Source organism: Mesoplodon densirostris, chromosome 17 (genome assembly GCF_025265405.1).
Source record: "Mesoplodon densirostris isolate mMesDen1 chromosome 17, mMesDen1 primary haplotype, whole genome shotgun sequence".
Classification (NCBI taxonomy): domain Eukaryota; kingdom Metazoa; phylum Chordata; class Mammalia; order Artiodactyla; family Ziphiidae; genus Mesoplodon; species Mesoplodon densirostris.
The window spans coordinates 16,204,695-16,218,796 of NC_082677.1; the positions used below are offsets into that span (position 1 = coordinate 16,204,695).

Genomic DNA, 14,102 nt, shown 5'->3' on the forward strand with positions numbered 1-14,102 from the left:
CGAGCACAGTGGCCAACCAGGACTACAAAATTACAATGCAGCTCCCCTCTATCAAAACTGCATCCCCGGGCATCCGTGGTGGCGCGCTGGTTGAGAGTCCGCCTGCCGATGCAGGGGACACGGGTTCGTGCCCTGGTCCGGGAAGATCCCACATGCCGCGGAGCGGCTGGGCCCGTGAGCCATGGCCGCTGAGCCTGCGTGTCCGGACCCTGTGCTCCACAACGGGAGAGGCCACAACAGTGAGAGGCCCGCGTACCGCAAAAAAAACAAAACAAACAAACAAAAACTGCATCCCCAAACTCTAGACATTTCATCTAGAAATGAGGGAAGAATTCTCATTTTCCAAGCCATCTGATCGAGATTTGCCATCTCCATTCTGTCTCAGACTGATGACAATCAAAATACATGTACTTGGCAAAATTTTAGGAAGCAAGATCATCAAAAGCACAAATACGATAGGAAAGAAATTTGTAGGGGTCTGTGAGTAATGGGAAATAATATTCTCTTATACTAGTGTCAGGACTTTAGACCTTGATGGCCTGTCAAAATCTTATCTTTAAAATTAAACACTTTCATAATACTGAGTGTTTCTTAAAAATGAAATATTTCTAGTTTAAGGCAGGTTTTCAGCTTAAAATTTAGGGAGGGTGAAAATAAAGAGAAACACCAGTCTGGGTGATTATATTAATGACTATATAATTTGAAAGGGGAAAAGCTCAGGATATGAGCCCTAGGCAAAAATGAGCTCCTGAAACCAACATCAACTTCAACAGAGCAATAATTAAGTGGATTAGAGAGAAACTGCCTACTTGTATTTCTAACACTTTTATCCCACGGGCAATCTAAGAAAAAATACTGCTCTTGCTTTCTTAGAAAATGTAAATTGAGAGGAAGCATTCTCAAAATACTTCTATTTGGGGGAAAGTTTCCCAATTTCTATTATTTATACCTATAATTCTTTCATTTTATGACTAATTTATTTCCTGTCCTTTGCTGATCGGTTGAACTTTACTCAAATAAACACAAGTTCTGTTGAAGGTTGAACTGTGGATTTCAATCACTCTGACAGCTTTACAATGCCAAAGGCATTATTTGGCAGGAAACACTAATCTTCATGGGATGTGCTGGTGGGAACTTTAAATAAGCAACAGTACTTCTGTGAATAAAACTTCAGGTGTCAAAGGCATCCTGGTGAAGTAAGTCAGGATCCTATGATAAGAGGGCCTTGAATAGAGAGGCTTACAAAGAGCACCCCATCACCACAAAGCAAAGATTGAATTCGTGGACACTATTCCATTCAACTGTGTGTCACAAGATAATATTTATTAGGTTGACAATATTCAGCCCATTTTTTACTTTATTAAGAACACTTATATTTAGGACTTCAGTTGCCTAGCATTAAAAAGGGTTTTTTGTTTAAATCAAGTATTTTATGCACTCAACTGAAATTAACCCTTTGTTTTCTTTTAATTTAGTCTGAGTAACATCAGCAAAATTACAGTGAATTGGCAGTGGTCCCTTTTTCTCCCAGAGAGGTTTTAAGTTACAGTAAAGTGATCTAACTACAGTAAGCTTTAAATTACTCTGTCGGATGAAAATCAAATAAGACTATGCTAAATAAATGCTATAATTATTCAGATTAATTAATATCTGTTATCTTCAGTTTGGATAATTTATGTTTTCCTTCACTTTTGTTAAATATCAAAGTTCCATGGGCACCTTTTCTTCTTGGTAAACAGAGAATTAAAAGACCAGATTATACTATTAATTTTGGAAATGTCAACAGTAAAAACAACAAATTATTTCTTACACATGGTTCTATAATACAACCTATACAAAAAAGAAACCAACAAAGGAGCAGTATACTTCACAGCTGGGAACCAAGAAGTTATCTGAAATAAGATATAAATTAAACAATAGGATGAGCATTTCCCGATTACACACATAACCCCCACTGCCAAAAAACTCCCTCAACTGAGTTAAAGATATTGTCTAAAAGTCACCCAAACAATCACTATCTTATAAAAACAGAAATACCAAATTCATTATTTTAAATACCTTTCAATCACTAATCTTCCCACATGAATTTCCCCCCAAACTCCAATAAACCCAGCAGAAGGGGTGGGGCAGCACACTACAGCACACATTGTCTGTCCTAAATCCTTGGACCTCACCAACGGGAAAATTAACATTTGCGATTTACATACAAAATAACTCATTTCCATCCCAAATATAAACGTATCAATATGAACATGTTAATCATTTTAATTTTCTAAATTCTCAATTTCAAGTTGCTCTAAGACTACAGTTCCAACAAATGGGAAAAGGAAACCAACCCAACCACAACCTCACAAATTAGCCAATCTTTCCTAATCCCTCTGGGTTAAGGTCAGCAATGATAGGGGAATTCCCTGGTGGTTCAGTGGTTAGGGCTCGTCACTTTCATTGCTGTGGCCCAGGTTCAATCTCTGGTCGGGGAACTAAGATCCCACAGGCAGCATGGCGTGGCCAAAAAAAAAAAAAGATCAGCAATGATAGTATACATTGCTTAACTCCAAGAACCTGAAAGTACTTTACAAATACTTATTTGACATATAACCAAAATCTGAGAACAAAGAAAATGGACAGTTTATCTGTTAAGTTCAGAGCAGAGAAAATGAAAGGAATTGCCTGAAGTGAGTCAGCAAATTGGCAGCAGAAATGAAAATCAAATTCCAGTTTCCCACCCAGGCACAGGTGTTACCCTACAAGCGATTCTGCATACTCTCATCTTAAATGACGCATACTTTTTGGTGAATTTAATGTAAACAGCAAGACTGTGTTCAAACTGCATCACTCTAGTTGTCTTAACTAAGATAACTTATTCAATGCATTCCCTACCTCATTTCACAAAGAATTGGAAATGGCTTTAAAAGCAGATACAATAAAAACAAACGATAGAAATAAGCAAAAAGTCTTGACCGAGGAAAATATATATAAAAGAACAGAAAGAAAATCAAAATTAAAATCCGTTGGGAATATGACAGATCCCACGTTTCACATTATCCATAAGGACTGCGTACCAGGTCCTTAGAGCTGTTCCTCCTAACCTTTCTCGCCTCATGATACACACAGAAACTTAGATGTGAACAGTCCCTGGAGGAAATGGAAGAGACTGCTAGGGCCCAGATGACCGGATCACCCCTGCCCAGCTAAATGAAATCAGTTCTCGGGGCCTGTAATCCATTTGGATCATCCCAGTACGCTGTAGCACACAGGATGGAAGGTTCTGCCTTAGAGAAAGGCAGGGTTTCTGGCTCTCCTACCTGAAAAGTAATCTCCCTTGGTGTTTCTTCAAAGGGACGCTGAGCACGATGGTAGGCAACTACTTCAAAAGCAGATAAAGCGGGCTTCCCTGGTGGCGCAGTGGTTGAGAGTCCGCCTGCCGATGCAGGGGACACGGGTTCGTGCCCCGGTCCGGGAAGATCCCGCATGCCGCAGAGCGGCTGGGCCCGTGAGCCATGGCCGCTGAGCCTACGTGTCCAGAGCCTGTGCTCCGCAACGGGAGAGGCCACAACAGTGAGAGGCCCGCGTACCACAAAAAAAAAAAAAAAAAAAAAAAAAGCAGATAAAGCATTTCATGTATACACACAGCAATATGTGCTGAGGGCACAGTGAACGAAGCATTTCTGCAGAAGGCTGACACAGAGCAGGAAATCTCAGGATACAGATGAATAATCAACTGCATGTCCTTCATGCTGCCCACCGTAAATAATAAACAGCCTTTGTCTCAACCAGGCTGTTGACAAAAACTGGAAAGCAGACAGTTCAAAATTAAGTTTTTCAGTGGGGACTAGAGTTCCTATACTTGTTTATTTTTTAGCTATTATTTATTTGTTTAAATTTTGAACTTTTAAAACATTTTAGACGTATTTTTTATTGAGGTAACACTGGTTTATAACATTACCTAAGTTTCATGTGTACAACATTATGTCTATTTCTGCATACTTTACAGCGTGTTCACCACCAAAAATTTAGTTTCTATCTGTCACCACACAGTTGATCCCTTTTATCCATTTTGCCTCCCTTCCCCCAGGTTACCACTACTCTCTTCTCACTGTATCTATGTGTTTACTTTTATCTGGTTTGTTCATTTATTTTGTTTGTTGGTGCTTTATATTCCACATGAGGGAAATCACATGGTATTTGTCTTTCTCCGTCTGACCTACTTCACTGAGTGGAGATCCTATGCTTTAAAAGTTAGCTGAGCAAATGATAAAGTGGTCACAGTGGTGGCAAAACTGAAGGGGCCCAACCACAGCCTCAGACTGGACAAATGCCATCACACCAGGCCAAGGCAGAGAGCTGGAAATACGACAAAATCGGTCATTTTCGTTATTAGGTGTACCTTCCATTTGCAATTACCTTTGAAAAACCACCTTCTGTTTTGTTTTGGGGACAAATCCATAAACGCTTAGGAGCCAAAGTAAATTCCACCTGCCTGTCCTGGCAATGACAGAATCCACAGAGGTTTTCCAATTGCCTAACCCTCACTCAGGCCTGAGATGCTGGCCCTCTTAACCTCCTATTCACCACACCTTTGGCAGCCAAGTTGCTTTAACTACTCTCCATAGGGGAAAAGTTGGCAACAAAAGCCCAGACCTGATACCCAATACCGCAGAGTAAGAAAAATCTCTAACACCTGCCACCCTGGCTCCTGCTTGCACTCTCTCTCCTCCACTCCTTTGTCTGACGCCATGAATAGCAAACCTAGTTGGTAAAGTAAATCTAAAATAACTCAACCATGAAAATAGGAATGCCTGTGCTTTTCATGTGTTGGTTTTTTTCCTCTGTAGTGTTGATGCAAATGTGGTGGCTGAGATGGTATCTATTAGAAGCCTGGAACAAATCATCACATTTATGGCTATAACTGAAACCTTCACTCTGTACTCTCAGGAAGGTCCCTCTGGTATCCAAGGTCAGGCAGGTCCCAGCTGGGCAGGCTGTAACTTGATCGTGTCATAGGCTACTTTCCAGCTACTATGTGAGATATGTCAAGAAGGTATTATTTTTGAAAGAATATTTGATAAGGATATGCTCTTATTTCTCACTTATCCATAAAAATCAGCTTATAGGAAACCCCAAATTTTCTGTAGACAGCAGGGTTTAAAACAGACCTCCCGGGCCTCCCTGGTGGCGCAGTGGTTGAGAGTCCGCCTGCCGATGCAGGGGATACGGGTTCGTGCCCCGGTCCGGGAGGATCCCATATGCCGCGGAGCGGCTGGGCCCGTGAGCCATGGCTGCTGAGCCTGCGCATCCGGAGCCTGTGCTCCACAACGGGCGAGGCCACAACAGTGAGAGGCCCGCGTACCGCGAAAAAAAAAAAAAAAAAAAAGAAAAAAAAAAGAAAACAGACCTCCCTTGGGGACCCTTTGTGACCATGTGCCCATTACACCTACTTCTTTGGTTATACCACACCACACTCCATGCACAGTACTCATCTGAGGTCTGCCGCCCCCACTAGACTGTACACACCATGAAGATGGGAATCACCTGTTGTATTAAACACTCTACCCTCTGTACACTGCACGGTGTTTGGATGGAAGAAACACTTAAAATTAGTTGAATGCACTGTCCAAAGAAATGAAAGAAAACAGGATATTTCTTTCTGCTTTTCATCTTTACTTGTCCTCACGTTTCCCACACTATTTTCAGCTCAACACCGCAGGCACCAATAGGGACATGCATGGCTCGGTTCTTCCTCTTTAAAGATCACAGATCCAGGAGAAAGGAAAAAGACAGGAATTGGGAGGTGTACAGTCAGGGCAAGGCTGAGTCAGATACTTGCAGTGACAAGTAGCAGATACCCACCGGCATGGGTATCAAGCACAAATGGGCACATGGCAGTAAGACAGAGGGTATCTCTTGAACGCAAAGGCAGAAGCAGAGCCAGGCTTGGGAGTTCGGAGGATGAGGAAGAAAACTTTAAGGCAACACTTGCTCAGGCTTCACTCGCTCTGGAGTGAAGTGATCCTTCCTCCCCGATTCACACTTCCTTATCAGGGCTTCAGCTTTCACTGTTTCTTCATGTACACAAACGCCTCACAGCTGTTTCATTTCTGTGTTCCCAGCTCAAGGGACCAGCCTAGGTTGAGACTAGCATATCCTATTCCAAACTCTAAATTCCTGGGAAAATCAGACTGACTCAGGGGCAAACAGCCTTCACCAGACACATCTGGTTTCTCCTGGATCCCTCCTGGAGGGGAAGCAGGAGTTTCTCAGAAAAGACAGGGTCTGAGGACACCCCCAAAGCAGTGGTTGGGTTTTTGATCGTGATGAGTCTCCTCTTCATCTTTCTCTCACCTACCACTCTCTGAAGTTCACGCAGTTTCTGCCTTTGAGGCTCACTCCTGCCCTCAAACTTGGCCTTCACTGTTCATTCTTTCTCCTCTAATGCCTTCTGCTCCCGTCCCTCCAATCAACTTCGAATTCTTCTCAATGCTATAAAACATTACTATCCTACCCAGAACATGACAAGTACTATATATATATTTTTAAAAATAAATTTATTTATTTATTTATTTTTGGCTGCATCGGGTCTTCGTTGCTGCCCGCGGGTTTTCTCTAGTTGCGGCAAGCGGGGGCTACTCTTCACTGCGGTGCACTGACTTCTCACTGCAGTGGCTTCTGTTGTGGAGCACAGGCTCTAGGCGCACAGACTTCAGTAGTTGTGGCTCGTGGGCTCTAGAGCGCAGGCTCAGTAGTTGTGGCACACGGGCTGAGTGGCTCCGCGGCATGTGGGATCTTCCCAGACCAGGGCTCAAACTTGTGTTCCCTGCATCGACAGGTGGATTCTTAACGACTGAGCCACCAGGGAAGTCCTGACAAATCCTATATTAAAAGGGTTTTTTTTTTTTCCAGTGTTTGTTTGTTTCAGGTTCTGTGACTTTATTTTTTTCTAACTTTATTAAGGTATAATTTCAAATAAAAATTGTAAGATATTTGAAGTGTACAATGTGATGAATTGGTATGTATTGTGAAAGGATTCCTGCCATCAAGTTAACACGTTCGTCACCTCACATATTTAATTTTTTGTTGTTGTTGTTGAGAACTTTTAAGTTGTACTTTCTCAGCAAATTTCAATCATACAATACAGTGTTATCAACTATAGTCGCCATGTTATACACTAGATCCCCAGATTCCATGCATCCCGTAACTGAACTTTACACCCTCTTACCAATCTCTCCCACCTCCTTGTCCCTGGCAACCACTTTTCTACTCTGTTTCTATGAATTCGGCTCTTTTTTTAAGGTATTTTAATGGAAAAAATAAACAGATAAACCATATATTGCATGTACAAGATCGTCTCTGTATGTTTTTTTCTGGATTTGGAATACTACCTATTATGTACCACTAAGAACACACAACATGATCATATCTGCTTTGCAGTGTCCATATTATAGCCTCCAGATATACTGTACTTTTCCACTTACTTTGTAATTAATACCACATAACCGTTATTTAGGGATAATACTGAGTAACCTCTTAACAAAACACCTTTCAATAGAAAGGATTGCCCAAAAAAAAAGAAAAAAAAAAAGAAAAGCCCTTTGGAAATTCAATAAATGAATAAAAGAAATAAATTCTAACTGACACGAAAATGTAGCCTATTTCTTTGTGCAATAAGATTCTGCCTCTCTCAAGTTAAACAAAACTTATAGTCTTGCTCAGAGATCAGTTCCTATGTTATCTGAATGCATATGACCCCTAGGAAAATAAAAGCCAATTTCTGATCAACTGTGAAGAATGCAGCCTTTTGTTCTTTTACTCCTCTCCACGGTAGATGGAACCATCCAACAATGAAAGATTACAGAAATCATCTTGACCATTCACGCGTTGTTCATCTGCATCTCCTGGCACCTAGCTTGATGGCCTGTACACAGTCGGTGTACAGTAAATATTTGATCAACTAGAGCGTGTACTTATATCTATGTATTTACAAATAAACACTATATATGCATGAGGCTTCACATGTGTTGATATAAACATATGTAAATAGATCAGCAGGTTGGAGACAACGCCAAAAGGCAATCTTCTCAAACTTAAAAGGGCATTCAAATCACCTAGGGATATTATTAAAATGCAGATTCTGATTCAGTAGATCTGGGGTGAAACTCAATACTTGCATTTCTAGTAAGTTCTCAGGTGACCCTGATGCTGCTGGTCTACAGACCAAATGTTAATAGCAAAGTAATCCCCTCTTTATTCCCTTTAGTAGGAGGCCATAGGCAAACTATGCAAATAATTAGAGGGTCCTTCTTCTCAAAGATCATGCTCAGTCATTTAGGAAAATGAATGATAATATTCTCAGGGGAACTCATCTTTATTAGCAGATTCAAGTCTGCAATAGGTACTTCTTTACTGAGTACCTATGCCAGGTACAAGACTACAGCAGACTTTAGTCATTCAAAGATACAGCTTAATAAAGGATGAAAATACAACTTGAGGCGTCTCTGTATCCTCAGTGATATTCAAATAAAGAGAACATTAGAGAATGACACCAAATGTGTATGGATGTGTGTATGGGGGAGGCGGTGGGTAAGCAACTGCTTAGGATCCCACATCTTCAAGAGGTTCCTATCAAGTATCGACGTCCATCTCAAGAAGATTCCTTGGGACTTCCCTGGTGGCGCAGTGGGTAAGAATCCACCTGCCAATGCAGGGGACACGGGTTCAAGCCCTGGTCCAGGAAGATCCTACATGCCACGGAGCAGCTAAGCCCGCGCGCCACAACTACTGAGCCTGCGCTCTAGAGCCCGCGAGCCACAACTACTGAAGCCCGCCTGCCTAGAACCCGTGCTCCGCAACAAGAGAAGACACGCTAATGAGAAGCCCGCGCACCACAACGAAGAAGAGCTTCCGTTCGCTGCAACTAGAGAAAGCCCACACGTAGCAACAAAGACCCAACGCAGCGATAAATAAATAAATAAATTAATTAAAGAAAAAAAAAAAGACGATGACTCCTTGTGCACCATCCCCAAGCCCTCGTCACTGTGCCCATGTCCGCCTCTCCTCTGTCTTCGCAGTCATATGGGAACGACAAGCCTCTGGGGTCAACTTCAACTTGCTGGACTATAGAACTTCGCCATCTCGTCCTGTTAGATATTATGTCAAGTGTGATGAAAAAGACCGTAGGTAAGACTGGTTATACCACTTAAAAATGAGAGAAAAAAAAAAATCAATCAGAGAATTCCTTTCCCTTTCCCTTTCCATTTACCTAAACCCTCATCACTGCCAAGGCTTAAAAGGAAGTTCCCCCAGGGTCTTGGCTGTGCAATGGTGTCTGCTGGAAGCATGACCGGTGAGGGGAAAATATAAGCACTTGGAATTACAGGCTGCCTTTTCACTAATGTAGAGTGGGATGCTTGGTTCAACGACGGGCTATCATCTATTCACTACAATTCTAAAGAAATGCAAACCTCAAAGACAAATTTGAAAATCAGTGAAATCCATTACATCTTTAATAATGTATTTGTTCATAAACAGGCAAAATTGTGGTTTAAGTTATTACAGTATTCTTTTGCCAGAGGCATAAACTTAATCACATCTACAGCGTAGCATGAATTTCTTTTAGTTGTACGTGGTGGCATGTACGGAGCCAGCTCTCTCCCTGCAGGGGAACTTCTGCCAGCGCAAGAATCTAAGAATCAGTCATCTTTTTTTAAAGGTATATTTGAAAGATTCACTATTTACCAGTGCAAGGATATATTTCTCACATAAGATTCTGGGGAAATAAGACTGACTTCTAATCAGAACGTTTCAATCCTAAGCAAATCCTTTTCAGAACTGAATGTTCAACACTGAACGTTTTGAATTTGAATAAATAATATAACAATAATGCAAGAAGAAATTTACTTCACAAATGTAATCACTGGACAAAATTTTGAGTTGTCTAAGGAAGTACTTTACAAAAAAATTGGAAAAGAGAGGGGGACCGTGTAATCAAGGAGTCTAGGTGCTGTAGTCCTCCCATTAATCTTATTCAGAAACTGTGAATATATAGTCAATTTCAGAACAATTTTCTTATTTTACATACTGAGAGCTAGAATGATTTAACAAGGTACTTTCCAGTATAATGATAATCCCAACCCTCAAGCATCTCTACTCAAGAAAATACAGAGAAGGCAATCTGGGAAGGACGGGGAGTTGGGGTCCATGTCTGATTTTTAAAGACAGAGATCCAGATACTTACAAGGCATCACATGGTATATGCTTGGCCAATATTGTCCACTGTCTCTCTTTAACCACACACGAACAGTCCTGCAACAAAAGAAAATGTGTGTCTTAAATCACACTATTTTTGGTCATGGGAGTGTTGACAGATAGAAACCAAACCTCTTAATTATATATACAGTGGACCCTGAACAACTTATAAGCATATTTTTTTTCACCAAATATGTACTACAGTACTACACAATCCACGAATGGTTGAATCTGCAGATGTAGAACCACAGATACAGAAGGCCAACTATAAAGTTATATGCAGATTTTAGACTGCATGGAGGGTCAGTGCCTCTAACACCTATGCTGTTCAAGGGTCAACTCTGTGTGTATATATGACATAACTACATTGCTATAATTAATAATACATATTACATACAAATATGTATAACATATGTTTGTTTATAACATATCTCTATATAATACATGCATATATATTTTAATTATATTTATACACATTACATATATGTGCATGCACACCATTTATGCCTCTCTAAAGGCATATTCCTATATTTCTTAAATTTAAGGCTGTATACATTTAAAATTACATATGACTTTTATAATTAAATATTTGAGGTTAATTAAATTTTATACTCATATATATTTATATACACGCATGGGATAGTGTTTGAAAACTATTTTTGTAGTTGTTTTGCTTTCGGAGTATATGGCCTTTGCCCCAGTCGGCTGGAAGCATTCATCTCCCTGGGGAGTAATTAGGCTTTACTACGGAAGGGAGTAGGAAGAGATAAAATGAAGCAATATGCAACATCTGACACACATGGAAGGATGACACAGTAAATTCACAGTCTCACAAGCCACGGACGGCATCGTCTTGAGAGAAGGTTTTTGCAAACACAGTCAAGCAATGGTAAACTCTGAGACTCAGATTACTGAGCTAGAGGGCTGGCCATGCAACCCACCATGGAACAGGGTAATCCTGCAGCAAAGGCTGTGGATGAAGTTCCAGGCCAGAAGGCCAGATAGAGACATAGCAGACATCCAGGAGAGCTCAGAGAGGAGGGGCCAAAGAGAGAATGAACTAGAGGATACTGGGAGGTTCTTATCAACCAGAAAAGCCCTACCACAAATTACACCAGCACACGCACGCAAGGCAAACACACCTAGGAGGTATAGGGACATTGCCCCAGAGACCAGAGGAAGTAGCAAACATCAAACCAAGGGAAACGAACAGTGCCCCACTGCTGCTAGAAGATCATATACACCACACCCCTCACCCCACACCCTTAAACCATCCTAGGGTAAAAAGCAGACACTGAGAATTTTAACCTCAGAGAGAGATGGACACTACCTAAATAGACTATTTAAGTCATCATATTAGACTAAGTTTTAAATTGTATTGGATTTCTTCCCCAGTTAATCAGTGGGTCTCCCCATCAGAATAGGAGAAAAAGACTAACTACAGACACAATAAAGAAATGCTACTTTCTCTGCATGGCCATAAGATACGATGTAGTGATATATAGTGACACCGCTACATATACATGTAAAACTCCATCTTTTTGGTCAACCAGCCAATTTGTGAGATGGTATAACGGAAAATAATTCTTAAGAAATAATTCAATACATACATTATTTATACACATATCATACCAGCCTTCAATTAAATTCTTTTTATAATATATGTCAAAACAACATTTTAATATGGAGATTATTATCTCAACAAGAATAAATACAGGAGTCACATCATGGAAAATGTCAGAATAGGAAGCTCCAAGAATCAGTCCCTGTACCAAATCAACTACTGAGCTGTCAGAATCACTGTTTCAGAATTCTAAAGTCTAGTTAGACACTTGCAGCATCCATGGGAATGCTTGATGAAGAAGCTGGTATATGTCAATGAATTTCACATCTTACTTGCAGCTATCGTCATGCATGCCCCATCCCTGTAGCAAGCAGCTGTGGGGACAGTGGCCCATGGTCATGGAGTGACTTGCAGGTACCAGGGTGGGAACCCTGTCCTCCAAAATTTGGGGATGCGTGTTTTGATTTGCCTGGCAGTTCACTGAGAGACTAGAGAAGATACTGGCCGTTGTTTCAATCACCTAGGTCTGAAGGGCTTCCCGGGCGATGTCTGCCAAAAGAATTTAAAGGGAAGGAAGACCTTTCTCTCCTTTATGAAATTCAGGCATTAAAAGAAATCACTGGTTGGGACTTCCCTGGTGGCACAGTGGTTGGAAGTCCACCTGCCAATGCAGGGGACACAGGTTCGATCCCTGGTCTGGGAGGATCCCACATACCACGGAGGAATTGGACCCGTGCTCCATGACGGCTGGGCCTGCACTCTGGAGCCCACGAGCCACAGCTGCTGGGCCCGCGTGCCACAACTGCTGAAGTCCATGTGCCTGGAGCCTGTGCTCCGCAATGGGAGGGGCCACCGCAGTGAGAGGCCCGTGCACCACAGCGAGGAGTGGCTCCCACTCGCTGCAACTAGAGAAAGCCCGCACGCAGCAACAAAGACCCAACACAGCCAAAAATAAAAATAAATAGATGAATAAAGTTGAAAAAAAAAAAGAAATCACAGGTTGACCTCAGAGATAAAAGAACAGAAACTTCAATGATCACATACAACATGAAATATAGTCTTTGCAGAAAGAGTTGGGAAAAGTCACTAAACAGACAACTGCAGCATTCAAAAAGTAACAAGAGCAATCTCTAGAGAGAAGGGAGAATGTGATTTTCAGTTGCCACATTCTAATATTTAAAATATCCAGTTCTCAGACTTGTGGTTGCCAAGGGGCAGGGGGAGTGAGGGAGGGATGGACTGGGCGTTTGGGGTTAGTAGGTGCAAACTATTACACGTAGAATAGATAAACAACAAGGTCCTACTGTATAGCACAGGGAACTATATTCAATATCCTGGGATAAACCATAATGGAAAAGAATATTTTTAAAAAGTACATATGTGTACAACTGAGTCACTTTGCTGTACAGCAGAAATTAACACAGCATTGTAAATCAACTATACTTCAATTAAAAATAAATTTAAAAAATAAAATATTCCTAGACATCAAAAAATTTTTTAATAAAATTAAATAAAATATCCAGTTCTCAACAAAAAATTGCAAAGTATGCAAAGAAAGAGGAAATGGCCCATTCACAGGGCAAAAAGTGACAATAACCACCAATGAAGTAGTCCAAACACTAACTGGCTTTACTAGACAAAGACTTTAATTAACTATCTAAATATGCTCAAAGAGCTAAAGGTAACCACAGACAAAGAACTAAAGGAAATCAGGAGAAGGATGTATGAACAATTAGGGAATATGAGTAAAGAGATAGAAATTATATAATAAAATAAATAGAAATTCTGGGGCTGAAAAGTACAATAGCTGAAATGAAAAATTCACTAGAAATGGTCAACGATAGGTGTGAGAAGACAAAAGAATCAGCAAAGTTCAAGATAGGACAACTGAAATTACCTAGTCTGAGGAAAAGAAGAAAAAGAATGAAGAAAAATGAACAGAATCAATAAAGACTTCACCTGGAATTGAGGCAATCATCTTTGATCACGAGACAAACAAGGTTGAGGATAAAAGCTGACATGCTAAGGGGAGTTCCCAGGTGGTCTAATGGTTAGGATTCGGCGCTTTCACTGCCATGGCCGAGGTTCAATCCCTGGTTGGGGAACTAAGATCCCAAGCCATGTGGTGCAGCAAAAAAAAAAAAAAAAAAGACATCAAACACCATTGACCCACCAACCCTTTAGACTAACTTTAGACTTGTTTGTGAGATGATCTGATTTTTTCTTACCTTAAGCCACTGTTTAGTGGATTTTATTACCAGGATCTGAATACATGTTAACTCATAGAGAAGACTGA

General features: G+C 40.9%; 1 protein-coding gene across 1 annotated transcript in view; it reads right to left on the reverse strand.

The window, feature by feature from the left end:
• The window catches only part of WDFY2 (WD repeat and FYVE domain containing 2), a 173,739-nt gene that overhangs the window by 93,956 nt on the left and 65,681 nt on the right, over nt 1-14,102 (reverse strand). The window contains exon 2 of the mRNA XM_060079897.1: nt 10,232-10,299. Within this exon, the coding sequence (XP_059935880.1) occupies nt 10,232-10,299 (68 nt within the window). The remainder of the gene's footprint in view (nt 1-10,231; nt 10,300-14,102) is intronic.